Here is a 27,200-nt window from a genome sequence, read left to right on the forward strand (position 1 = left end):
GTATAGGGTTTCAAATAGTTACATCCCAATCAAACAATTTCAAGCATACAAGAGGAATACAGTGGTTAGCTGAATAAGTATAGATGGGGAAAGGTGATACAATACATAGATCTTGCAGGGTAGGTTCAGTCAGAGGAAATGTAAGCATCTGGAGGGAGATTTCCCTTGAGAAGAAGGGGGGGTTAGGGTAGGAAGGGATGGATGGAGGAATTCCCTTTTCTTTCCGACTCTCTGACATCCCAATCAAACAATAGTTTGATTACATCCCAAAAAAACAATTTCAAGCATACAAGAGGAATACAGTGGTTAGCTGAATAAGTATAGATGGGGAAAGGTGATACAATACATAGATCTTGCAGGGTAGGTTCAGTCAGAGGAAATGTAAGCATCTGGAGGGAGATTTCCCTTGAGAAGAAGGGGGGGTTAGGGTAGGAAGGGATGGATGGAGGAATTCCCTTTTCTTTCCGACTCTCTGACTTTTTTTCTTTCCTTCTCTCTTCTCTAACCTGACAGGTGGGGTTGCCTGTTTTCTAGGGTAAATTACATCACATCAAATGATTCAGTTACCCAATGAGGAAGCAGAGTATCACACCAATGGAAAATCGGGGTGTCATATGTGGAATATCCAGTCAGAGATCATTGTGTCATAGATCCATATCCCAATAGAGGAATTTTAATTACACTGGCGAAATGACTTTTTGTGGCCCTGTTTTTCAAAACTGATTCCTTTGAAGCTCCCCAAAAGTGATAGATCTCTTAGTGTCAAACATGGATAAGCATCCATCAAGTGTTCAGGAGATTGGTTGACTTTGATAGCCTTATCAATAATTAAAGAAAAATAGAAACTTTGTTAAAAGTCATTCCCTGACAGAAAATATGAGACCAGTTTACAGTTATACCACACATTCACAAGATGATCACTTAACCTTTAGCCTTTGTGTTTTTGCTGCCTTGCCCTGAAGAATAACAGTGTATATATATATACACACATACACACACGCCATTTATTTGTGTTGCAGGGTTCCTGGTAACCCTTACTTCTTTATGTTTTGATAACGGGACTTAAAAGGTTGCCAAAAGAGTGAAGGAACTTTTACGGCTCTGCCCATCATATGTCCCTCTCTGGGCCTGGAATTCTTCATTTCCAGGAGCAGAAAGACGGATGCTTCTTAAGCTTTCAGCATTGGCCATTATGTCTGTCCAGCCTGTGAATCAGACTTGACATCATTCCAGCCTGCCTGAGGCCTAGAAGGAATTGGATTTTTCTGCCTTAATGTGCAAGAAAGACCATTCCAATTCAAATGGGCATTGCTGTGTCATATTAATATTCTAGGGTTACATTGCAATATCACATTCCAGGGGTGCATGGCTTGGGAATCAGTACAGGGGTACTATATCACCTGTCTGCTACTCCCTTTCCCTTGTTGGCTCAGGTAGCTCTTCCATCACCTCTACAATTGGGCTGCTGCCTTCGTTAGGGCTAGGGTGACCCAGGCTGTGACAGTACTCTTTTTATTGATTCTAACCTAGTCAGTGCAGTATAGGGTCAGGAGTGTAGAACTAGGATCTGGAAGACTCATGTTCAGACCCCTGTGCTGCCAGAAAGCTTGTTAGGTAATCTTGGCTTTCAGCTGTAACTTATTTCACAGATACAATGGAGGTGGGAAGAATCATACAGACTGTCTTGAACATCTTGGGGGAACAGTGGGATAACTGTACTAAATAAATATCCCATCACCATTTAATTTGGGTGGTATTCTAGGCACCTGTATACAAAATAGGGGGGGGGGGAGCAATGTTCATTTACATTCAGAACTGTGATCTGTAATTATGGTGTATTTGGGGTTTTTTTAATTTAAGAACAAAAAAACCAGTGATGTTATATATATCCTTGCTGTGTGTTCCTTCCTTGGGAAGATTAAAGTTCACAGCTGGTTGCCTAGCTGTGGATGAAATATTCCTGAAATCTGTGGCCCTGATGTCAGTTTCTGATTTTAAAGCCAGCATGGGGGTTATTGCAGTGTGCCAGCAGCTTTTTAACAATCCTTCACCGTAAAGACTTCTCTCTGATCTGATTTTTAAACATTTTCCAGAAATGCTCCCCCCCCACACAAAAAAAAAGGCAGCAGGGGAAATGTTATGAAATGTTGTTTTGCACAAATAGATCTTCCCATTGTACTATGTATCTGATGTGCCCATGTTATCAGATGGGACTGCAAGCAGTTTTTCCAGTTCCTTATTCAACTGTCCTTTGAAATACAGGTCTCTTGGTAGCACTCCAAATAGAAACTTGTGCAGCCAGAACCATTGTTTGGACCAGGACTCACTGTACATTGCCTTGCAGGGGACAGTCTCCAGAGTGTGAGGATGTGTTATTTGGGTCAGTCCAAAGGCTGGTTTGGGGTGCAGCCTGGACCCAGTGTTTTGGGGGACCCCACTTTGGAGTAGCTGGCACAAGAACTGGGCTTTGGAGCAGGGACCAGCATGTCCCCTTGAAGGGGAGAGCCCCTGCATGTGGGGGTGTACGATTTGTGGCTGCCCAAACCTTATTTTGAGGCCTAGAGCTTTCAAATTCTCCTCAGTGTTTTTGGTTGAATCATGAAGAGGTTACAAATAAGGAACCAATAAGGAAATGTGAACCAGCTTCAGCTTCCTAGGCCCCTTGCCAGCCCTGCCAAGTGGACAAGTATTAAAAACAGATGCAGTTGTGATGTCACACAAGCCAGGCCTCTGCATATAGGCAAACTGACAGCTGTATTGTCACTCTGGTCTTCAGAGCACGCGAAGAAAGGAGGCTTTTTCGTCTTCAAATACAAGACTTGAACATGGTTGGTTCCAGATCCACTTCATGTTGGAGCTGAGTCGTGGTTAGTCTGCCTGTGTTCATGTCTTCTCAGTCTCAAACATGACTTTTATTGTGTCACTCTTACTTTAAGCAAGTTTGGCCACCCCTGATTTACAGTATCGTGAGATTTCTTGCCATATGCACATGTACAGTATATATTGACTTCAAATTAGATTAGATGTTTTGAAGTCCAGAAGTGAATCCCTTGTTATCTGTTGATACTGCTGTCATTGAATGCAGCCCTCATTTTGAATAGGTGCCAAATGCAGATTCCGGTTGACTTGTTTTTTTTAAATACATGTTGGCCTTTGTTACACCATGGGATGCTATTGGACGGGGAAGAAAACTTTGGTGTCCTGTTTCTCTGTGAATAAAATCACTGTAAGGATAGATTTACCCAGTTATTTAAAAGTGCTTGACATATTTCAGCCTGTTCCTGGGGTAGACAATGAGAAAATGGTACCTTAACTTTCTGTCTTGTGCCCCACCCCCAAAACCACATGGTTGTAATCTCAAAGCAAAGTCTACAAATTTAAGCTTTTTAAAGTAGGGAGGTTGTTAAGAAACTGATGAATAGTCTCTGGAGTGGGTTTTGTCTAGCCAGAGGCACAAGAGTTTGTTCTCCTAAGGTTTGTAGTTTTCTTATTTGTGAGTGAACACTTAAGCCACTGAAGTGGCTTTAAGTAGGAACATATGAGACCCTGCCAGTTGATTCTTTAATCTTACCACTTTCATTCTGAAGCTTTTTCCTCAAAGCAATCGTGACTTTAATTTTCCAAAATGTTTAAATTGGGGTAGAAGCTGAAAAACATGGAAAATTAATAACGATCTGATAATGCAAAGAACTGTGAATCTAGTTCTGTGAACTGCAGGAGCAGTAGTTTTAGATTTCCCCCTTTATTTAGTGGCAACTCCCCACCATCCCCAAACTGACTGGCAGACTGCTTTTGAAAATGATGAATGTTCCTGGATTAGTTTGCTATACCACGAGGGATGGAATGGGGAGCGGGGGAAGCTTCCGAATACTGTTGGACTATGCCGCTCTTTGGAACTCTGCAGTGTTGATTTTATTTTCGTTCAGAGATACCTGGACTTGATAACTGTACAAGCAGAAATTGCTGGTTATCTTCATGCACATCAGAAATACACTTGGAGAACATGAAAGTTACCTTTCCTTTGTGTATTCATGTGGAACCCTATTAATTTCATTGAAAGCTATTGAGCATAAAGCCCAGCTATATGGTGTGCTTTTCCTGGGGGCTATGTCATTACATTTTCCCAGTGGGATTCCTGAGGCCATTTCAGGACAAGAAAATGTGTGTGTGGGGGGGGGTTATTTCCTTACTTGCTATGGCTTTAAATCCCAGAGATGGCTTGTTTGGAGTAAAAGTGCATGTGGCTTGAGCTTTCTAACTGCACTTTCTCACAATTGGGTTCAGATACCTTAAAGAAGCCCAGGTGGGAGAAAAATAGTTGAGAACATGGGTGCCAAGGAGATCTATGGTGAAGAGACAGTGTACTAGTTTGTTCATAAAATTGGGCCTTTGCATTCAGTTATGGCAGTGCTATGTTTTAAAAGGCAGGATGACCACAGTTGTCTCCATTTTGGCCCTTGAGGCAATTCTACACTTCATACAGTAAAGCAGACTGCTGCAAATAATTGTGTTTTCCCCTCAGAAAGTGCAGAAGGTGCACTCTTAAAAAATAGATAGATAGATAAATTTATTATCATTGTTCTCAAGAAAATGAGAGCAACGAAATGAGGTGCTCTTGTGGGAAAAGGCCAGTGAATGTGTGACACTCTGCTTTGCTGTGCAGAGATGCTGGTTGGAAAGAAATAGGTAAAAGAGAAAAACAATAATTGGAAGTCAAATGTTATACCTTTACAAATACTAATATGGAATAAATGTGGGGAGAAACCTCCAAGGTTCTTCTACTGCTTGAGTGCGGACAGCCAAGGTAGAAACCTTTGCTTTGGGAGATGGAATAATCTTTTAAAGTTGTCACTCCTAGGGTCTTTTTTGTAGAAAAAGCCAGCAGGAACTCATTTGCATATTAGACCGCACCTCCTGATGCCAAGCAAGCCAGAACTGTGTTCCTGTGCATTCCTGCTCAAAAAAAAGCCCTGGTCACTCCAAATACATTGGTGCTTCCTTTTCACTATTCCCAGATAAGAAATCATATATAGAAGCTTCAGAGAAAATCAGTAGTAGGATCCTGCAGATGCTATAGATCCCTTATCCTCTGTTGAAACTCCATCTATATCTGCAGAAAGAAGAGGGAGAAGTTCTGGACTGGAATGTTATGGAAAAACTGAATTTAGTTTGAAACATTACCATCTGTACCTCCCTCAGATTCAAAGAAAGGTGTATTCATGTTCTGCCTTTCTCTCCATTGGGGACCCAAAGGAGTCTACATCTTTCTTCTCTTCCATTTTATCCCTACAACAACCTTAAAAGCTAGGTTAGGCTGAGAGTGTATGACTGGCCCAAGCTTTCAGCAAACAAGCGCCGATTCAAACCTGGGTCTTCCAGATCCTACTTTGACACTCTAATCCCTATACATTGATATCTCACTCCACAGATGTAATAGAAGCTATGGTATTGGTCACATTAATTGTTGGAGGCATTGGGTACTGTCTTATGCATAAGCAATGGACATGCCAGTTATATACGAGTTCTGGAAGAAAGTTGTTTATAATTAGTCAGCCACTTGATAGTTGTAATCTAACAAACATACCTTATTGGTAGCTGCTGAAATCATATGAAGAAGAAGATATTGGATTTATATCCCGCCCTCCACTCCGAAGAGTCTCAGAGCGGCTCACAATCTCCTTTATCTTCCTCCCCCACAACAGACACCCTGTGAGGTGGGTGGGGCTGAGAGGGCTCTCACAGCAGCTGCCCTTTCAAGGACAACCTCTGCCAGAGCTATGGCTGACCCAAGGCCATTTCAGCAGGTGCAAGTGGAGGAGTGGGGAATCAAACCCGGTTCTCCCAGATAAGAGTTCGCACACTTAACCACTACACCAAACTGGCTCAATATTTGTTGAGAACTCTGAATAAGATATTCTAGTACAATTCAGGTAAAGCAATTATAAAGTATTTGTTGGGTTTGATTAGAACAGTAATTGTCATTGGTGGGTTGGTTTTTTTATCTATTTCTGCTTGGTAATTTGAAATTTCTAGTTTTCATTTTATAAGGTATAATTGGAATGAAGAATATGGTTTAAACATCCTTTCGGATTGAAGATGCATGATATCTGTAATTCCTGACATGCTTCAGAGGCAAACGTTCTATGCCTTTGCTAAATTCATTGTGGGGTTACTCTTTTCACTTCCTGTTTCCTGGCTCTTCATTTCTTGTTACATTTTCTCTAATTTCTCTCACCACTGTATGTGTTTTCCCTTGCCCATACTTCATTTTTGAAGTGCAGACAGAACCATTGCTTGAACCGAGCCCCACTGTATGTTGTCTTTTAAGGGACAGTCTCTGGAGTGTGGTGATGTGTTGTTTGGGTAAATCCAAAGATTGTTTTGGGGTACAGCCTGGACCCAGTGTCTGCCTATGTGATTGTTTGGGGGACCCCACTTTGGAGCAGCTGGCACAAGAACTGGGCTTTGGAGCAGGAACCCGCATATGTCCCCTTGAAGGGGAGAGCCCCTGAATGTGGGGGTGCATGATTTGTGGCTGCTCAAACCTTATTTTGAGGTCCAGAGTTTTCAAACTCTCCTCAGTTTTCAGTTGAATCATGAAGAGGTCACAAATAAGAAACCAATAGGGAAATGGAACCAGCTTCAGCTTCCTAGGCCCCTTGCCAGCCCTGCCTAGTGGGCAAATATTCAAAACAGATGCAGTTGTGATGTCATACAAGCCAGGCCTCTGCATATAGGCAAACTGACGGCTATACTGTCACTCTGGTTTTCACAGTGGATGAAGAAAGGAGGCTTTTTTGTCTTCAAAGAATACAAGACATCATTGGTTCCAAATCCACATCAATCTCTCAAGTTCGTATTGGAACTGAGTCCAGGTTAGTCTGCCTGCTAGCCTCTCAATGGCAAGGGAGAGTCTCCCCGTGGTTTATGATGGAGGTTGGCAAGCCAGTGATGCTATTAGGGAAAGCATCTACCAATCTCTTTTTCTGTTTGCACTGGGAAGGAGAGTGGATGAAGGTTTCTTTGCAAATGAAACTACAGGCCCATCTGTTTTTAATCACAGGCTTTATCCTGACTGATCCTTTTTTTTTTTTAAACTGGAATGACCAGGCTATGGACACCTCCAGATTTCCTGGCCAACTGGTCTGGAGAAAAATTTCTTCCTAGGTCCACATTGGCAATCAACATGTATCTGGACATGTAAGAAGGGCCACGAAAACTAAGTGCTGATGCTCACCTTCTCACGATCTGCCTAAGTTCACAGCATCAGCATTGCTCTCAGATGGCCACCTAGTCTGTTTAAAAACCTTCAAGGAAGGAGAGCCCACCATCTCCTGAGAAGCCTGTTCTACTGAGGAACTCCTCTGTCAGGAAGTTCTTCCTAATGTTAGCTAAAAATTCCTTTGATTCAACTTCAACCTGTTGCTTTTGGTCTGACCTTCTGGGTCAGCAGAAAACTACTCCGCAATACCCTCTAGATCAAGGGTGTCAAACATGCAGCCCTGGGGGCTGAATCAGGCCCCTGGAGAGCTGCTATCAGCCCCCCCCTCCCCCGAGCAACTGGCTGTCATTTGTTTCTTTCTCCCTCTTGTTTCCTTCTGCATAACACCTTGCTTTGCAAGACTTGCTCAATCGCACAAGAGCTACAGAGCAAAACCTCTATTTTCTCCATTAGTTGAGGCTCTTCCCTTGGGGAGGAGGGATTGCTTGTTTTGTCAGGCTCTCTCAATTACACAGCAGAGATACTGAGCCAAGCCTTTCTTCCGTCTATTGGATGAGGCTCCTCCCCCTCCTGGTCCTCTGGGAAAGGAAGGAAAGAGTCAGAGCTTCCTTTGCCCAGTTCCCTGGATCCCATTGGAGAAATACAAAGAAAGCACCTTTAAGATCAAGTGCTAACATTTTAAACATGTTTTATGCTTTTTAAAATCTGTAATTGTGTTTGTCTGTGTCCTTTATAAAGCTTATATCTCTGCTACCTAATCTTAAATAGGTATGCACATGGCCCAGTCCGACAAGATCTCATTTATGTCAGATTCGGCCCTCATAGCAAATGAGTTGACATCCCTGCTCTAGATGACAGCCCTTCAAGTACTTGAAGATGGTGATCACATCACCTCTCAGTCATCTCCTCTCCAGGATAAACATACCCAGCTCCTTCAACCCTACCTCATAGGACTTGGTTTCCAGAATCCTCACCATCTTTGTTGCCCTCCTCTGGACACAATCCAGCTTGTCTATATCCTTCTTAAATTGTGGTGCCTAAAACTGAACCCAGTACTCCAAGTGAGCTCTTACCAGAGCAGAGTAAAGGAATACCATCACTTCACGGGATCTGGATACTATACTTCTGTTAATACAGCCCAAAATCACATTTGCCTTTTTAGCCACCACACTACACTGCTGACTCATGTTCAGTGTATGGTCCACTAAGACCCCTAGATCCCTCTCACACATACCACTACCAAGACAAGTGTCCCCCATCCTTTAATGATGCATTTGATTTTTCCTTCCTAAATACAGAACTTTACATTTCCCGCCCCCCTTAAAATTCATTTTATTTGTTTTAGTCCAGTTTTCCAGCCTGTCAAGATCATCCTGTATCATGTTTGTCTTTTACTGTATTTGATACCTCTCCCAATTTAATATCATCTGCAAATTTAATAAGCATTCCTTCTATTCCTTCATCCAAATCGTTTATAAAGATGTTGAACAAAACAGGCCCCAGGACAAATCCTTGAGGCACTCCATTTGTCACTCCTTTCCAAGAGGATGAGGACCATTCACAAGTACTCTTTGGGTGTAATCTGTCAACCAGTTACAGACCCACCTAACAGTAATAGGATCCAAACCACATTTTACCAACTTCTCAACATGAATATTATGTGGAACCTTATCAAAAGCCTTACTGAAATCAATATAAACTATGTCTACCACATTCCCTCGATCTACATAAGTAGTCAGTTTCTCTTTTTTTTTAATCAGGCAAAGAATTTATTTAAACAGCACAAGAAGATTAAACTGTTATTTGAGCTGAGCTTTCTGTCAAATTCACAGTTAACAGCCAGTGCTACTAGTACTGAAACTAGGACAGGAAAAAAGCAAACACAGTGCTGAAGTTTATAAATGTAGTTTATAACTCATACTGTTTTCCCAACATTCAAAACTTTCAGGAAGTGCTGTAATGTAACCAGTGGAAAGCATTTTGAATTCTGCATAAGCATGCATTCTAAGAATCATGGCTTTTCACCTACCTAGTGTTAGAGGATGAAGAAACCAACACTTGAAAGAACAAAACTGCTTCTCTCGTTGCTTTTCTTAATCATGTGTGTTCTAAACTTATTTATAGCATAGCCTTTTTTTAGTACACATTTTCCCAAATATGTTATTGCAATCTAATACCAGTAATCCAAAATGTTTTTTACACACTAGAGGTGCTAATATCCTGCATGTCCACGCCTATGTTAATTCAGCTTTATAACTTTCTTAGATCTGCTTACCATGTTTCATCCTGCACTTTCTAAATTTACATTTTGTTTAATCCCACTTTGCCCTACCTATCAACTGTAGAACATGGTCCACACCCACTCTTGAGTGGATAAATTACCTTTGTATTACAGACTTTGTTTGAAACTGGCCTTTCTTTATAACATTTCCTCACACCCTTCTGTTGCTTGCAGCCTTAAATATAAACGCACTGGCCTAGTGGCCAAATTGTAGTACATGCAAAAAGATACAGACCAAGTCCAACTGCTGCAGGAGTGAAATTGTAAACCCATACTTAAGAATATTTGCTTAGGTTCCATCCTGTACTCACTCAGGATTAAATCCCATTGAGATGTTTTTCTAATGAAATGTAAAAGGGCTGCTACATTCTTTTGTTGTCTGCCATAGAAGTGCAAGATTGAGAGTAATTCAGTCAAGAATAATTACAAGATTAATCCCCAGAATGTAAATCACTTGTATTGTTATGAGGGGAACGGTGAATGAGGCAATTCCTGGTAAGGAGTCTGCTTAGACATAGCTAATTGTTGGGACCTGCTCCCAGTGAGCCCCGACTCTAGGCACTCACCCGGCCAGCCCAGCAGTCAAAAACCCCCATACCCCCGTCCCCCAGGACAGAGGGAGAAAGACTGCTGAGCCCTGATACAAGCCACAGAGAGGGTGGAAACCAGCAGCAAGCCAGGAGCAGCAGACAATGTGGCAGATGGGGCAGGATGTGACAAGGCCAGCAAAGCAGCTGCCTGATAGGCGATCTCACCAATAGAAGATCAACAACACCCTCCCCAGCTGCCCAAAGATGGGCGGAACCAGCCCAAACAGCTGTGGCCACAGTGAAGGGTCAGGAGGGGAACGGATGCACAACACCACCCTCCCCAGTGCCAAGCCGGAAGGGAAGAGCCTGAATGAGATGGGAAGAGGGAGAAGCATGGGTGGAGGGAACCAATGGGTAGCTGGGATGGTTGAGGGACAAGGCTGAGCACAAGTGGGACCAAGGGAAGGGGAATAAAAAGTTGAACTCTGAGGATGGCCAGAGAGGAGAACCAACTTTGAGAGACTCTGAGGCTGGTCCATGGGTAGTATGGGAGACCACAGAGGGGGACCTATGAAGAGGAGGGTTTGGGTGCCTACAAACCCGCCCCTCTTCTGAGAAGAGTGACTCTGAGGAGGCTCCAGGGTGGAGGGCAAAGGGAAGGCAGAAGAGGAGAGTGGTGCTACCATCGCCACACTAGTAATACAATTAGGGTTTTGCTGCTTCATTTTAAGAGCTGTTTTGAGTAGATCAAACTACTTGCACAAGAGATAATTTTCTCCAGTCTAGCATGCTAAGACATTTTCAGCAACACTAAAACAGCCTCTTCCATATAAGTTCAGTTAGCTCCTTGATCATTTCTTTGATCAACTGCAATAAGGCATCACCAAACCTGAGACACAGAAAGGGGAAGAAGATGCATGGACAGCATCTACTGTAACAGATGTAAAGCAATGCAGCTGAGATAACAGGAAGTGTATTTTTTAATAGAGAGATAAAACTCTACTGTAGAAAGTCATTTCACCAGGTTTCTCATTATATTTATAGAGGAGCCTCGGTACCCTCCTCCAAAGTGATTCCAGTGGTTCATGTAGTGGAACAGTTGGTACAACTTAAGCCGTTTCTCAAAACCTGGTGCTTTGGGGATTTTATTGTGGTAGGCAGAATAAAAAGAACCACCAAAGCCACCAAACATCCCTGCAATTGCTAACTCATACTCAGAGTGACCGTAGAAAGATGCCGGATCAAAGATAATAGGGCCAGAATTATCCTCAGCTACATTTCCTCCCCAAAGGTCCCCATGTAGAAGAGCTGGAACTATCTCCATATCACCAAACAAACTGGGTATCTTCAGCTGTAGCTGTGCCCAAAGCTCTCTTGCCTCCCTGTCTCCTGAATTATTTTCAATCATGTCCATCTGAGGCTGAATTCTCTGTCTGGCAAAGAAAGTCACCCAGTCCTGTTGCCAATCATTCACCTGTGGAAGATAACCACAACAAGTGACCGTATGGAACCCAAACCTTTCTACAACCTGAACATCTGTCTCTTCAACTTTACCAACGGTGCTTGCATTTTTCTTCAATTTCTCCTGAAGTTTTTGGTTGTGAAGATGAAGATCTGCCAGCTGTATTCCAAGTTTTTCTGCATGCCTGTTCAAACTTTTCATGTCCAAATGCTCCATAACAAACATAGCTCCACCCTCTGGCACATCAATAACTTTTATAGGTTTAGGAACTTTCACTGTCTGTGTTTCCAAGATAGCTGTTAAACTTGCCATTTCTCCATCAAACATTCTTCTGGCTTCAGCGCGGGAGTTAATTTTCACATAGACGCGGCCGTGGTCTGTGTGAAAGCTCTCGCCGTGACTGATGCAACCACTCCCCGAGTGCCCTGTGGTCCTCAGCACTGAGGTGCCAAGCTCTCGCCTCAGAATATCCTCCATCCTCTTCAGGAACGCAGAGCAGAAACTTCGTAGGTACCACCTATACCTGCCAACAAAACAACAGTCCGCCCTCCTCAGTGTGTCATGTGACTGGCTGGGTTTACTCAGCGCCAGCGCAAGGCTAGCATCCCAGGTCAGCTGCCCCTCCACCCCACCACCAGCCCCTTGCTTCCTTCTAGTCACTTTCTTAAGGAGGGGGGGAGAAAGAGAGAAGGTTAGTTTGTCATGAGTTGTTCTTGAGAAACCCATGCTGGCTCTTAGTAATCAGTCATCCTTTCTAAATACTGACTGTTTAATGATTTATTTCAAAACTTTTCCAGGTATTGATGTCAAGCTGATGGGTCATTAGTTATTGTGATCCTCCTTTCCCCCCTTCTTTAAGATGGGGACAACATTTGCCCGCCTCCAATCTTCTGGCACCTCACCTGTCCTCCAAGGATTCTCAAAGACAATGGCCAGAGACTCAGAAATTATATCTGCAAGATGTTTTAGTACCCTTGGATGCAGTTCATCTGACCCAGAGAACTTAGTTTCATTTAAAGAAACTAGGTGTTCATATACTACTGCTATGTCTATCCTAGGCCATGCTACAGTCAAGACCACCACTGAAGATGGATTTACAACCAAACATAGCTAACATTCAAAGCACTGACCAAAGACAGACATCTGGATCCACTTTACCGAATGTATAAAGACATTGTGTCACCATGCCATTCCTGTCTGAAGGTAGTAGAGGCCTCAAACTGAACACACTAAAACATAGATGGCACCACTGCATGCCTGCCTAGGACAAAGGAGGCTCAAATGATTATCCACAAACATGCATGTGTGAAGGTTCATACAAGGGACGAGGCAGTTGGCTTCACCAAGTCAGCAGTTTCCCTACATGGGACCTTCCTATGGTATTACACGCTCTCATCAAACCACCACTTGAACCAGTGAAATCAACAGAACTCAGGTACTTATTGTGGAAGGTGGCAGGGCTTTTTTTGAGCAGGAACGAATAGGAATGCAGTTCCGTCTGGCTCGGCATCGAGGATGTAGCCTAATATGCAAATTAGTTCCTGCTGGGTTTTTTCTACAAAAAAAGCCCTGGAAGATGGCATTTATGATAACAGTCACATCAGCAAGGAGCGTATCCAAGCTGGTGGCACTGTTGGTAAGGAAGGAGTTGTGTATCTTCCTGAGGGAATCTCTAACCCTGCAGATGGACTCGTCCTTCATACCTGATGTGAATTCAGCCTTTCACTGTAATCAGCCAGTAATTCTGCTATCTTTTTGTCCAAATCCAAAGCACCTGAAAGAGAAAATGTGCCATAAGTAAGACATGTGCAGGGCTCTCCACATTTACTTGATTAGGACAGCAGCATTCAGATGCACTGTTCATATTGCAAAACCAGGGCAAGAGTGTCAAAATCCACCATAGCCTATTGGGTCAAACAGTGCATGATTAAGACATATGAGGCACAGGGCCTGTTGCTGCCTGGTAAAATCACAGTACTCTCCACCAGAGTAGCGGCGGCGGCCTTCTCCATCAGGGCTACAGTCAAGGAGATACACGGAGCAGTGATGTGGGCTATCATCAATGGAAGCAGCCTGTGGCAGGAGGATGCTACAAAAAGTAGTAAGGCACGAGATACAGAGGAGAGAATTCACCCGAAGGATCACAGCTTGAGTACTACTAACCAGTTCCATATGACTTCGCCCACTGGATGAGAATGGAACACTGAAGGCTCTTTCTCTTCAGTGGGGTGAAGTCATCTACTTTTCACCCTACCAAAAAAAAATGAGCAAAAGGAAAGAAAGAAAACAGCAGAGGTTGGACTTGACTGGAGCCTAGGTTTCTCCAAGAGGAGCCACACAAAACTGTGGATAGCCCTTTATGAAAACAATCTTGCAAAGCTGATCTTTAATTATTTATGTCCCACTTTTCTCTTTGATTGGGACCCAAAGCAGCTTGCACTGTTTTCTCTTCCACTTAATTTTCACAACACCCCATAAGATAGGTTAGGATGAGTCACCTAAAAAGCTGCTGTGGCAGAATGGGGATTTGAAACTGGGTCTTCCAGATCCTAGTCTGTGTCTGTAACCACTGCTGCAGGCTGGCTTCCTATAGTGTGGTAGTGAAAATAGTGCATTCTAAGCTGGGAATCCAATTTCATATAGCAAAACCAAGTGGAAACTGAAATGTGAAACTCCCTTCATCTTTTCTTGCCTGCCTGACCCCAAGGCAAATGGAGACAGGCAAGTCTGGAGTTTGCTTTCTGTGGATGGATACATAAGCTTTGTTATCTGTTCTTGTAGAGTGCTTTAAATACTCACAAAATGCTTTAACCACTCAGGAAATATAAATGTTGTGACTGTTACTCCTTCAATATATAGAAACAATACTTTGAATGATTTGACAGTATGTCTTATGAGATTTCTGCTTCTTCTTAGTTAGGGTACAAATAATAACTATCAAGTTAATTATTAGGGTTTGTAGAATCTTTCGGGATCAAGTGCCGTGTTCTACTGGAGAAAGTTTTCCTTCCAGACGTTTCGTTCTCAGCTGCGGAGAACATCCTCAGTGGCGTTGCAGCCGGAGCAGATGCTCAGACCTTCTTGGCTGCTGTGCATCTCAATGCACATCAGCCAAGAAGGTCTGAGCGCCTGCTCCGGCTGCAACGCCACTGAGGATGTTCTCCGCAGCTGAGAACGAAACGTCTGGAAGGAAAACTTTCTCCAGTAGAACACGGCACTTGATCCCGAAAGATTCTACAAACCCTAATGATGTTACCAGCCGTGAAAACCTGAAATCTTTGATAAGTTAATTATTAAGGAGTAGTGATTACTGGTACTTGCATTGTTACTGTCGTGAAGAGATACAGTTGGTATGTGAAGAGAATGAGAACAGACTACTATGAGGAGCAGGATGGAGAGAATATTTAGACTGCCTTTTCCAGGGCCTACAAGACATTTTCAGTCGACAACTCAGTAGGAATACATTCTGTTCCCAACAGAGGCTGCTCTTACAGATACTTTCTTCTCCACCTTTGTTGCCAATACTAGGAAGAGACCTTGGGGGGCAGGCCTTGGCCTCTAAACCTTGATAGCTGACCTCTTATCCTTTTCCATCATGGCCTTTCCCAAGTCCTGGCTCGGTCCTGATTCCCCACTCCTTCATGTGCAACCGCTGAGTGACCTTGGGTCAATCACGGTTCTTAAAAGAACTGCATTCTCAAGAACAGTTACTTCAAAGGGTGTGTGTTGTGGGGTGGGAAGGGAAAGAAGATTGTAAGCCTCTCCCCTTCTTTAATTTTCATCAGATAACTCTTGGTCATGTTTTATAGGTGATTTTTTAAAAGCATGCATAATTATTTTTCTTGAAGGTGCATCCTCTTCTACCATTGACATGGTGGCAAAATTGCCAGAGACATCTCAAATATCCCATAAAATGCTGGATTCTGAAGGCCCCACAACCTCCAATTCTGTCCAGGACCACATTAACAAAGATAAGTCTGGGTTTTCCGAGACAACCCAGACCACAAAAATTTTCAAGGTATCTCAAACAGCAGTCTTTAATTTCCATTAGATAGTTCCTGAGTCATGTTTTTGGGTAATTTTGAAAAAAATATGCTTAATTATTTTTCCTTGAAGGAACATCCTCCTACACCACTGAAGCACGAGAGGGAGAAGGAATTTCCAGAGGCATCTCAGATACCCCCCCAAATGCTGTTGTCTGGAGGCCCCACAACCTTTAATAGTATCAAGGAATGTGTCACCAAATATCTTTCTGGGTTCTTCGAGAACCGCTGTCTGAAAAGAAGAATGTGTGAGAATGTGGAGACCGATGAAGAGGATACAATTGAAGAGCTACTTGAATTTGGGAAGAGAATGAGAATAGACTACTATGCAGAGCAGGTTGGAGAGAATATTTAGAGTGCCTTTACCAGGGCCTAAAAGAAATTTTCAGAGGGATGGTCAATAGTGGTAGGGTAGGGGCATGGTGTGTTCCCATAAAAAACAGAGGTTGCTCTTAGACAGACTTTTTTCTCTACCTTTATTGCCAATACCAGGAACAGCCCTTGAAGGCAGGCCTTGGCCTCTAAGCCCTGATTGTTGGCCTTTTACTCTTTTCTATCATGACCTTTCCAGTGTCCTGGCTCGATCTTTGATTCCCCACTCTTCCACATGCACCTGCTGAGTGATCTTGGGTCAGTCACAGTTCTTAGAAGAGCTTCTTTCTCAACAGCAGTTCTTAAAAGAGCTCTCTCAGCCCCACTTACCTTACAGGGTGTCAGTTTCGGGAAGAGGAAGGGAAAGGAGACTGTAAGCCATTCTGTGACTCTGAGTGAAGGGCAGGGTATAAATCTAATCTCTTTTTCTCTTCTCTAATTTTCATTAGATAGTTATTACATCATCGTTTAGACATGATTTTTAAAAGCATGCATAACTATTTTTATTTAAAGGTGCATCCTCTTATACCATTGAAGTGGAGGAAGAAGAAAGAATTTTCAGAGGAATTTGTGACATATCGTAAAACTTCCAAGGTCCAACAGTCTTTAATTTCCATTAGATAGCTCTTAGGCCAGGGGTGTGAAATGTCCAGCCAGTGGGCCAGAACTTGCCCACCCAAGGCTTTAATCAGTCCCCCGGGCTCTTTTCTTCCCCGTCTACTCCTCACCCTTTGAAGCTCTGAGACTGCAGAAGTCCTTAGCTCTTTCTGCCTTGTCTTTGCCAGCTGCAGCAGGAAGCAAAGCTACAAAGAAAATGGGAAGCAGATTTTCCATTACGGTCTACTTGCCCAGAGACCTGAATGGAAAATCCATTCCACATTTTCCTTGAAACTTTGTCTGTGCTGTAGTGTGTTTTACTTCCCAGCATTCCTATTGCTAGCTGAAGCTCATGCTTCCTGGAGTTGTGTCCTTACAAATAATGGCATGGTGCATTGAGCCAGCTTGTCTATTGTATGGTGGGTTCCACGCATTGAGGAGTCTCAGGATGAGTGATAACAAGCTCTTTATTAGGAGTAGCACAGTATCCAGCTGCTACACTACAAGGCTGAGTGCTGGGGCCACCAGGCTCACTTACATACATCTCTGGATTCCCACACAAGCATGTAATTGCATCATTCAAACCTGTGGGGGCTTTGGATCCTGCAGCCCATTGTTCCCAAGTCCCCAAGCTCAGTCCATATGACTCCATGAGCCAGGCAGGAATACCCAAAGTCTTCCCTTGAGTCCTCATACATAACATTGTCTCTGCTGAATAGACCTAAGAACTGCTGCCTAGTGAGTACTCTACCCTGTGAATCCACAGCCAAAGAGGGATATTATATGGGAGAGCCATTACCAACCTAAGTAGATGGGGCGGGACAGGAGAGAAGCTTGAAATGCTCAGCCATTTCATGTTTTCCTAGACGGAGCATTTTATATTTTTAGTTTCTGCTTGAATCCTTATGTTTTTCTCGATATTTTATTTTAAAAATTGCATTGCCAAATCCCATTATTCCTCTACCTTTCCATTTTTAACTATATATTGGAAGACTCTTAAGCATGTTTGTATTTTAAGTTTTTTAAAAAATCTTTGTTTTGTGTGTGTCCTTAATAAAGTTCAGATCTCCACTACCTGGTATTACATTTTATGACATGCATGACCTGGCCGCAAAAATTCCCATTTATGTCAGAACTGGCCCCTTGTAAGAAATGACACCCCAGTCTTATGCCATGTTTTAGGTGATTTTTTAAAAAAATTGCATAAATATTTTCCCTTGAAGGTGCATTCTCGTACACCATTGAAGTGCCAGAGGAGGAAAAAATTGCCAGAGTCATCTCAAATATCCCATAAAATGCTGGATTCTGAAGGCCCCACAACCTTCAATTTTGTCCAGGACCACATTAACAAAGATGAGTCTGGGTTTTCTGAGACGCCCCAGACCACAAAAATTGTCAAGGTATCTCAAACAGCAGTCTTTAATTTCCCTTAGATAGTTCCTGAGTCATGTTTTTGGGTAATTTTGAAAAAAATATGCTTATTTTTCCTTGAAGGTGCATCCTCCTACACCACTGAAGCATGAGAGGGACAAAGAATTTCCAGAGACATCTCAGATACCTCCAAAAATGAAGTTGTCTGGAGGCCCCACAACCTTTAATAGTATCAAGGAATGTGTCACCAAATATCTTTCTGGGTTCTTCAAGAACCACTGTCTGAAAAGAAGAATGTGTGAGAATGTGGAGACCGATGAAGAGGATACAGTTGAAGAGCTACTTGAATTTGGGAAGAGAATGAGAATAGACTACTATGAGGAGCAGGTTGGAGAGAATATTTAGAGTGCCTTTACCAGGACCTAAAAGAAATTTTCAGAGGGATGGTCAATAGTGGTAGGGTAGGGACATGGTGTGTTCCCATAAAAAACAGAGGTTGCTGTTAGACAGACTTTTTTCTCTACCTTTGTTGCCAATACCAGGAAGAGACCTTGAAGGCAGGCCTTGGCCTCTAAGCCCTGATTGTTGGTCTTTTACTCTTTTCTATCATGGCCTTTCCAAAGTCCTGGCTCGATCGTTGATTCCCCACTCTTCCACATGTACCTGCTGAGTGATCTTGGGTCAGTTCTTAAAAGAACTTCTTTCTCAACAGCAGTTCTTAAAAGAGATCTCTCAGCTCCACCTACCTCACAGGGTGTCAGTTTTGGGAAGAGGAAGGGAAAGGAGACTGTAAGCCACTCTGTGACTCTGAGTGAAAGGCGGGGTATAAATCTAATCTCTTTTTCTCTTCTGTAATTTTCATTAGATAGTTATTACATCATCGTTTAGACATGATTTTTAAAAGCATGCATAACTATTTTTATTTAAAGGTGCATCCTCTTATACCATTGAAGTGGAGGAAGAAGAAAGAATTTTCAGAGGAATTTGTGACATATCGTAAAACTTCCAAGGTCCAACAGTCTTTAATTTCCATTAGATAGCTCTTAGGCCAGGGGTGTGAAATGTCCAGCCAGTGGGCCAGAACTTGCCAACCCAAGGTTTAATCAGTCCTCTGGGCTTTTTTCTTCCCCTTCCGCTCCTCACCCTTTGAAGCTCCGAAACTGCAGAAGTCTTTAGCTTTTTATGGCTGCAGCAGGAAGCAAAGCTACAAAGAAAATGGGAAGTGGATTTTCCATTAAGGTCTACCTGTGCCCTCTGGGCCCAGAGACCTGAATGGAAAATCCATTCCACATTTTCCTTGAAACTTTGTCTGTGCTGTAGTGTGTTTCACTTCCCAGCATTCCTATTGTCAGCTGAAGCTCATGCTTCCTGGAGTTGTGTCCATGCAAATAACGGCATGGTGCATTGAGCCAGCTTCTCTGCTGAATGGACCTAAGAACTGCTGCCTAGTAAGTACTCTACCCTGTGAACCACAGCCAAGGGGGAATATTACATGGGAGAGCCATTGCCAACCTAAGTAGATTGGGCAGGGCGGGGAAGAAGCTTGCAATGCCAAGCCATTTCATGTTTTCCTAGACAGACATTTTATATTTTTAGTTTCTGCTGTGATCCTTAAGTTTTTTCTTGATGTTTATTTTAAACATTGCATTGCCAAATCCCACTATCTCCCGACCTTTCCATTTTTAACAAAACATTGCAAGACTCTCAAGTATGTTTATATTTAAAGTTGTTTAAAAAAAAAATCTTTGGGTTTTTTTGTGTCCTTAATAAAGTTCAAATCTCCACTACCTGGTATTACATCTTATGACATGCATGGCCAGACCCCACAAATTCCCATTTATGTCAGATCTGGCCCTCATAACACATGACACCTCAGTCTTATTCCATGTTTTAGGTGATTTTTTAAAATGCATATTTTTCCTCGAAGGTGCATTCCTGTACACCATTGAAGCGCCAGAGAAAGAAAGAATTTTCAGAGTCATCTTCGATATCTCATAAAATAGTAGACTCTGAAGGCCCCACAACCTCCAATTCCGTCCAGGAACACATCAACAAAGATCTGTCTGGGTTTTCTGAGAAGCCCCAGACCACAGAAATTTGCAAGGTCTGACATTACAACAGCAGTCTTTAATTTCTATTAGATAGTTCTTAAGTCATGTTTCTGGGGTGATTTTTTTAAAACATGCATAATTATTTTTCCTTGAAGGCGCATCCTCATACACCATTGAAGTGCTGGAGGAAGAAAGAATTTCCAGAGATATCTCTGATATCCCATAAAATGCTGGACTCTGAAGGCCCCACAATTTCCAATTCCGTCCAGGAACACATCAACAAAGGTCTGTCTGGGTTTTCTGAGAAGCCCCAGACTATAAATATTTCCAAGGTATCTCACACAGCAGTCTTTAATTTCTGTTAGATAGTTCTTAAATCATGCTTTTTGGGGTGATTTTTTAAAAAAATGCATAATTATTTTTTCTTGAAGAAGCATCCTTGTACACCACTGAAGTGCCAAAGGAAAGAATTTCCAAAGACATCTCTGATACCACATAAGATGCTGGAATTTGAAGGCCCCACAACCTCCAGTTCTGTCCAGAAACATGTCACAAAAGATCTGAATTGAAGTAAATGAACAACTGAAGATTCAATTGCATTAAAAGGAGAAGAAATGCAGATAAATAAAATATATAAAACAAAAACTCTTTGAATCTGCAAGCATACCTCATTGATATCTATCATATTGTCTAAGAAGAGAAACAGAAAAAAGAATACCTGAGTTTAGAAAAGAAATAAAGTAATCCACATGGAACAAGAAATGCATTAAAAGATAAAAACAATTACTGCAATCTGTCTTGTCATTTATAACTGTACATTTTGGGTTTTTTACACATTACTTTTAATGGTGCAATCTCCTTAATGGGATGCTTGATTATTCGAAGTATGTACACCTGGTAGTTCTATGTTAAATGGGGATTTGATGTCCTTCTGCATGAAAAGTTAATAACTGATTGGAAAACTACAGTATGTTGAGCATCTCAGCAGAATTCATTGGTGTAAAGGTATGTTAATGGAATGTGTAACTGTATTGTGATTTCTGGAATTTCCTTGGTTGTTATTTGAGGAATTTCAACTTGGAAAAAGCATCAGCAAAACATTGTCTGTGATATCATTGGTTGCTGGAAGCTGGAACCAGGTCACTGGAACTTAACTGGATTTAAATTGAACTTGTTGAACTCATATTCTGGAACTTTATTTACTCTTTAAACCCTATGGAACACTTATTTGAATGGACTCAGCTTATATGCATTGAATTCTCTGTTCTGCTCCTATATTTGTATGCATCTCTTTTTAAGCGCTTAACTAATAGAAGTGTGATATTACAATTTGTAGTGTTTTTGTGTAATAATCATTTTGAATACAGTGAGGTTTCTTAGTCTGGAGTTGAGATTTTGTTTACATGGTTGCTTTGGGTTCTCCAGTTCCATCTCATCCATGGTTCTCACTTTTCTTGCTTGCTTTCTAGGTAGAGCCTGGCGTTCTCCTGACATTACAACAGCTGTCTGCACTATAGAGATTGCTTTCTTTGGAGAAAATAGTTGCTTTGGAGGGTGGACTATATGAAATCACATCCCTGCTGAGCTCTCTACCTACCCAAACTCCTCCCCAGGCTCTCCCCCCCAAAAAATCTTCAAGAAATTCCCAACTGGCAACCCTATCCTAGGTCTAAGCTTGGTCCCAGCTGGTGGTGGCACAGGCCAAAGAGTGGGGTACTGTACTTTGCCTGAGATGACCGAGTACCCTGGGCCAGCTTTGTGTGCACCATTTTGGACTTGAATAGGACAGACATGTGAGTAGACCAGAATGGCTGCACCCATGTGATAGGGTCGCCAGCAATGGGTTGAAAAGTACCTGGATATTTGGGGAAAGGATACTGGAGATGGCAGGGTTTGGGGAGGGGAGGGACCTCAGCTGTGTATAATACCAAGTCTATCATCCAAAGCATCCATTTTCTCCAGGAGAACAGACTGTGATTGTCTGGAGATCAACTGTAATAGCAGGCATTCTTCAGGTGTGACCTGGAGGTTGGCAATTATACCATCAGATCTGTGGTACCTTCGTCTTACTACCAAATGGGGGAGTGAAGGGAATCTGTACATGGCAACCAGCATGTAACTGTTCCTAGGCTGGGTTTTTAATCATAGCTAAAGCATATCAGATGTCTTGGGAATGTCACTCACCTGTGGAGAATTATTCCTGTCAAGTCCCGCTTTGAGGAGTCCCCAATTCTCTTTTTGTTACACTCTGCTAAAGTGGTATGCCTTTCTAAAGGCTGGCTACACGTGAATTACTTCATCTGCATATACATTTTTATCATGGTTTGGAACACATGCAGAATGCACTCTAAAATTGATTAAATATTTGCATCATTAAAGAATAAAACCAGCAATAAGAGGCCCCATCAGAATCTTCACTTTGTATTATGGCAGCTAACCTTTGCCATAAAAATACTACTCTCATTTTGGCTTGTATCAAAAGGTGCCACAACTGTACCATAGCAGTTGGCTTGTGTCCATGAGAACCAGACTCAGAAAAAGCTTGAGCACAGTCACTGCAATCCCTTTTGAGAAAGGAAATAGGAATTTGGAGCCTCTTCTGATGCAAGGTGGGATGGATCCAGAGTATTGGCTGACATAATGAAACCAAGATAAGTATGTTCTGGCAGTATGACCTGTTTGTGCAAACACGCTGACACAGTAGAAATGAAAAAGGCAATCTCAGCACATTGGTCTCCTAGAGCCCAGAGCATGATTTATATATAGAAAATCACAGAATGATAAGAGTTGAAGGGGCAATACAGGCCATCTAGTCCAACCCCCTGCTCAATGCAGGATCAGCTGAAGGCAGAGGTGCCAAACTCATTTACTACAAGGGCAGGATCTGACATAAATAGGACTTTGTGGGACTGGGCCATGTGTGTTATAAAATGTGATGCTAGCTAGGTAGCAGAGATAAAAACTATAACATGCTCAAAACTCTTGTGATGTTTTTGTTTAAAATGGAAAGGTGGGGAGATATTGGAATTTTGCAATGGAATTCTTAAAATAAAACATCAAGAAAAAACCCAAGGATCACAACGTAATTCACAAATATAAAATGCAATGAAATGGCTGGGCACTGCAAGTTTCTCTTCCCACCCCCCAAGGTCTCCTCAGAGTGACAGTGGCTCTCCACTTACATCCCCCTTTGGCTGTGGGTCTCCAGGTTAGAGTACTCATTCAGGCACCCATTCTCAGGTTCCTTCAGTGGAGACAAGCTGGCTCAAACTATCAGCCATTTGCAAGGAGACAACTTCAGCCAGCATACAAAGACTGGAAAGTGAAACTACTTGTGCTCCACTCCATTGAAATACATTGCAGCACAAAGTTGCAAGAAAATGCAGAATGGATTTTCTGTTAAGGTATCTGTGCTCAGACAGACTACTCTGGGACTGGAATCGCAGTCCCCCAGGGTGAAATGACAGTCCCTGGGAGCAGCAGAAGCATTCTCAGATTGGAAGGAGGGCTCCCAGACTTTAATTCCATAACCCTAACCCCGGTGCTACTCCCAGGGGCTGTCATTCCACTCTGCACCCTCTCATTCTAGTCCCAGAACACTGTTTCTATTGCTAGAAACAGTCCCAGAGCAGTCTATCTGAGTGGGCACAGAGACCTTAATACAGAATCCATCCCACAGTTTCTTTGCAAGCTCAGAAGAGCTTCCTGCCAAAGCAGGAGGCAAAGACAATCAGCATCAAGGAAGCGCAAACACCCGCCTCAAGGCCAGCAGGACCGGGCCAGGCGGGATGAAAGGCGGAGGTTTCCCTGAGCCTTTAAAATCCACGAGGCACCGGAGCGTGGGGGAGATCCGGGGGTTTTGAGGGCGTGAGAAGGGGGGGGGCGTTTGAGGGCATGAGAATGCGTCCACTCCCCCACCGAGTCACAACCTGCGCCAGCGGGGAGCGAGCGATCCTCCAGAGGGAAAGGGCGGAGAGAGCCCCTTCCCCAGCCCGGTAGCCAGGGGCCTGGGAGATAAAAAAATTGTTTTGGGGAGGGGGGCGCGGGGCTTGGATGCAGCTTTCTCTCTCACCCATAATAAATAAAAAAATGAGATAAGGTGGGGCGGGGGGGTCATTTCGGCGTTTCTTACTACAGTTGTTTTCTCTCTCTCTCCCGGCTGCAGTCGCTCTCTCTCTGCCTCTCTCTCGCTGTTTTTTCTTCTCTCTTCTCTCTCTGCTGTTTCCTCCCTGTCCCGGTTGCAGTCGCTCTCTCACGCGCTGTTTTTTCTCCTCTTTCTCTCCCTCGCTACTGCCGCTTTCTCCCTGCCCCGTTGCAGTCGCGCGCTCTCTCGCTGTTTCTCTCTCGCGCGCGCTCACTCTCCCTCCCTCCCTCCCTTTTCCTCGGGTCCAGCGAAGGCGCCCTACAGAGGAAAGGGGGGGGGGGTAAATAGAGCGGCCTGGCCCCTCCCGCCGGTAGCTACTGGCCTGCCCTTCCCCGGCGGGCCTTCGCGCTCGCTAGGTAAGCGGGCCCAGCCGGGGCTGCAGCTTGCAAAGGGCTTTCCCTTCTTCTTCTCACGTCCTCGAGTGAATGAAATAGCGCCTAGGACGCTGGGAACCCTTCGGCTCGGGAAGAGCCCGGCCAGCATGGCAAGTGGAGAGGGGACACGCAGGAGAGGAGCGTCCCTCTCTCCTTCCCAGGTGACAAGGAAGCCAGGCAGGCACGCTTCACCGGCAGGGAGCGAGCCCCAGCGGCTGCAGCGAGGCTCTCGGTTCCCACGAAATATGCCTAGCAGCGGACTTCCTAATCGCCGCCCTTTCAGCCTGCTTCTCCTGAGTAAGCGCCGCGGCCCCCAGATATAGGAGCGGAAGCGCGCTGCATACAGGGAGCAGGGAAGGATGAGAAAGAAATGCCCGGGAGAGGGAGCTCAAAGGACCAATCTCGCTCACCTTTTTGTCGTGGGAGGCTGCGGAGAGCCGGGAGCCTCCAGTCAGCGAGGAAGAGCGCCCTTGCCCCGTTGCCCGAGGTGATCCTGTTGCAGGGACATCGCTTCCATCAAGCTTCTCTGCCACCCCCGGCTGCTAAGCTGCCCCACGGAAACTCAGAGGCATCGCAGGCGCGTCCTCGAAGCCACGAACTGCGGGCTAAGCTGCAACTGCCTGGACTCGCCAGCCAAGCAAGCCGAGTTCACAGCTCAGCCAGCAACGGCCTCCTAAGCGAATCACCGAGAGAGCCCCATCCGCCAAGCCCCGCCCACGTGTGGTAAACTGCAGGGGAGGTCGCCGTCTGGCCCCGCCCACAAGCAGGGATTTCTTCTCGTAATACCGCCCCTGTAGCCACGCTTCTAGTTCTGATCCCGCCCACTCAAGCGGGTTGAAGAAATCGGCGGCGGGGGGAGGTGCTTGTGTGCGGCGCGTGCTGCTTTGCTGTCGAGGCGGAGTGGAGATGGCAATGGAGTTTTACGGTTTGCAAACAAAAGGGGGATGTCGCGCAAGACAGCCCTTTGTAGAATGTGGACCTTTTAGTCCTCTGTATGCAACGGTGCTGTGCGTTCCTGTACATGGATTTGCGGTTTTAGATCAAAAAGTTTGACGCTAGGATGACTGTTTTATAGTGGCGTCGTGCTAAACCGAGTTACCTTCTAATGAAGTCAATGGATTTAGAAGGGTGTTGCCCTGTTTAGAGCTTGTTTGTAGAGGCAGTGCTTTTTTGATAGAAACCCCCCCAACATGAACTTATTTGCATATTAGGCCACACCTCTGACATCACCATTGTACTAGCTTTTATGCACTGTATATGTCTTGGGCAAAGGAAACTGCATTAAGTGCCCTAATTGCATTGGTACCAGCACCTTGCGGGATCTAACCCATCATATTTACTGGAGCCATACTAGATTTCCCTACATGAGTTATGATAGAGTTGCCGACCTCCAGCTGGAGGCTGGAGATCCCCTGAAATTATAACTGATCTCCAGACCACATAAATCACTTCTTTATTTGGAAGGTGGACTGCATGGGGACCCCTACTGAGGTCCCCTCCCTAAATCCCACTCTGAGGCTGCACTCTCCAGGTATTTCTCAACCCAGGGTTGCAACTCTGCATGAGTACTAGCCTCAGAATGTATACCAGTTAACCTTGGGGAATGCAGGTCTGTAATATTTTATTTTTAAAAGAAAAATAGGTATCCAAGTGGGGGGAAATGGTGCAAATTAATGCCAGGTCTCATGGAGCTACACATTAGTTTAATTAGTATGCCTTTTATTTTATTGATGTTCTTTTACCTGTTTATTGATTTTTATTTATTAAAATTATGAAGCTTCAATTAACTCACAAAAACCTGCAGTAACCAGCCAGGGGAAAAATTGGTCTGTGCTTCTAGATTACATATGAGATTCTTCCTCTAGATAGTTCAAGTAGTGTTTTTCATAAACAGTTCAATTTTGGGTCCTTTTAAGGCCTCCATCTCTAGCCTACTAATTTTTTGTGGGGAGAAAGCATTATCATTAAGTTGGCAATCTGCCAAGGATTTCAGAATGGCATGAAAATGAATAATCATACATGATGAAAAAAAATAATATTACTTTACATTCATTTTAGATCATTGGCAGACATTTTTCAGGAAGGGAAACAGAAATTCTAGTGCTATGGTAAACAAATGGATTTAAAGAGACTTGGCCAAGGCTGCTGGTAATATCCTTGGCAAAACTAATAAGCATAATGTTTTGAAATCAAATTAGACTCCCCCCTCTTTAATAAAACAATTAAGTCATAAGAAATAACTATTTTGGCTGTGTGTGTGTGTGTGTACACACACACGCACAGTGGTCTCAGATTCAGTGGGAGCTCACAGGAGCACAGCTCCTGAACCTTTCTGAGAGTTCCACTTCCTCCTCCCCACCTTGTCCATTGAATAGCAGGTGCAGCTGCATAACAATCCTTGGATGAGCTCCACCACCTATTTTTCTACAAAATGACCTCCGCGTGTGTGTATGTGTGTGTGTATAGTACTGCAATAGGACCCTCCCTCATATACAGTCAGCAAATATAATTGCGAGTCATGTTACCATGTTAAGAGAATATAAACATTTGGGCTGATATTTTACTTCCTAGAGAAATTAAAGCTTCAAGAAGAGCAAATGGGTAGCAGCAGTTGGGGAGAGCCAAACTGGCCCTTAGAAAGCTGGATAGTCCAGGGGGGGACTGCAGTAAGGGAAGGGTCCTGGGGCAAGGAGGTCCGAGAGCTGTATATGAGGGACTATGGTAATTACTGTATATAAAGTACAGCATCATAA

General features: G+C 43.6%; 1 protein-coding gene across 2 annotated transcripts; it reads right to left on the bottom strand.

Moving 5' to 3' along the window:
• Positions 1-9,111: 9,111 nt before the first annotated feature.
• On the bottom strand, positions 9,112-25,207 carry LOC132568652 (ketosamine-3-kinase-like). Of its 2 annotated transcripts, XM_060234703.1 has the most exons (4): positions 24,858-25,149; positions 24,062-24,331; positions 13,199-13,269; positions 9,112-12,018 (listed from the first exon to the last, which is right to left on the bottom strand). In XM_060234703.1, exon 4 carries the CDS (start codon positions 11,970-11,972, stop codon positions 11,046-11,048), a length of 927 nt encoding a protein of 308 aa, XP_060090686.1. In that variant the 5' UTR covers positions 11,973-12,018; positions 13,199-13,269; positions 24,062-24,331; positions 24,858-25,149; the 3' UTR covers positions 9,112-11,045. The 2 variants fall into 2 exon arrangements, with proteins under 2 accessions (XP_060090686.1, XP_060090685.1); XM_060234702.1 differs by lacking the exon at positions 24,062-24,331 and having other exon boundaries at positions 24,858-25,207.
• Positions 25,208-27,200: the final 1,993 nt, after the last annotated feature.

The sequence above is a fragment of the Heteronotia binoei genome, chromosome 3, assembly GCF_032191835.1.
Source record: "Heteronotia binoei isolate CCM8104 ecotype False Entrance Well chromosome 3, APGP_CSIRO_Hbin_v1, whole genome shotgun sequence".
NCBI lineage: Eukaryota > Metazoa > Chordata > Lepidosauria > Squamata > Gekkonidae > Heteronotia > Heteronotia binoei.

What these genes read in the sequence shown, in the direction of transcription:
- LOC132568652 (XM_060234702.1), bottom strand. Translation starts at nt 11,972, where the DNA reads ATGGAGGATATTCTGAGGCGAGAGCTTGGCACCTCAGTGCTGAGGACC.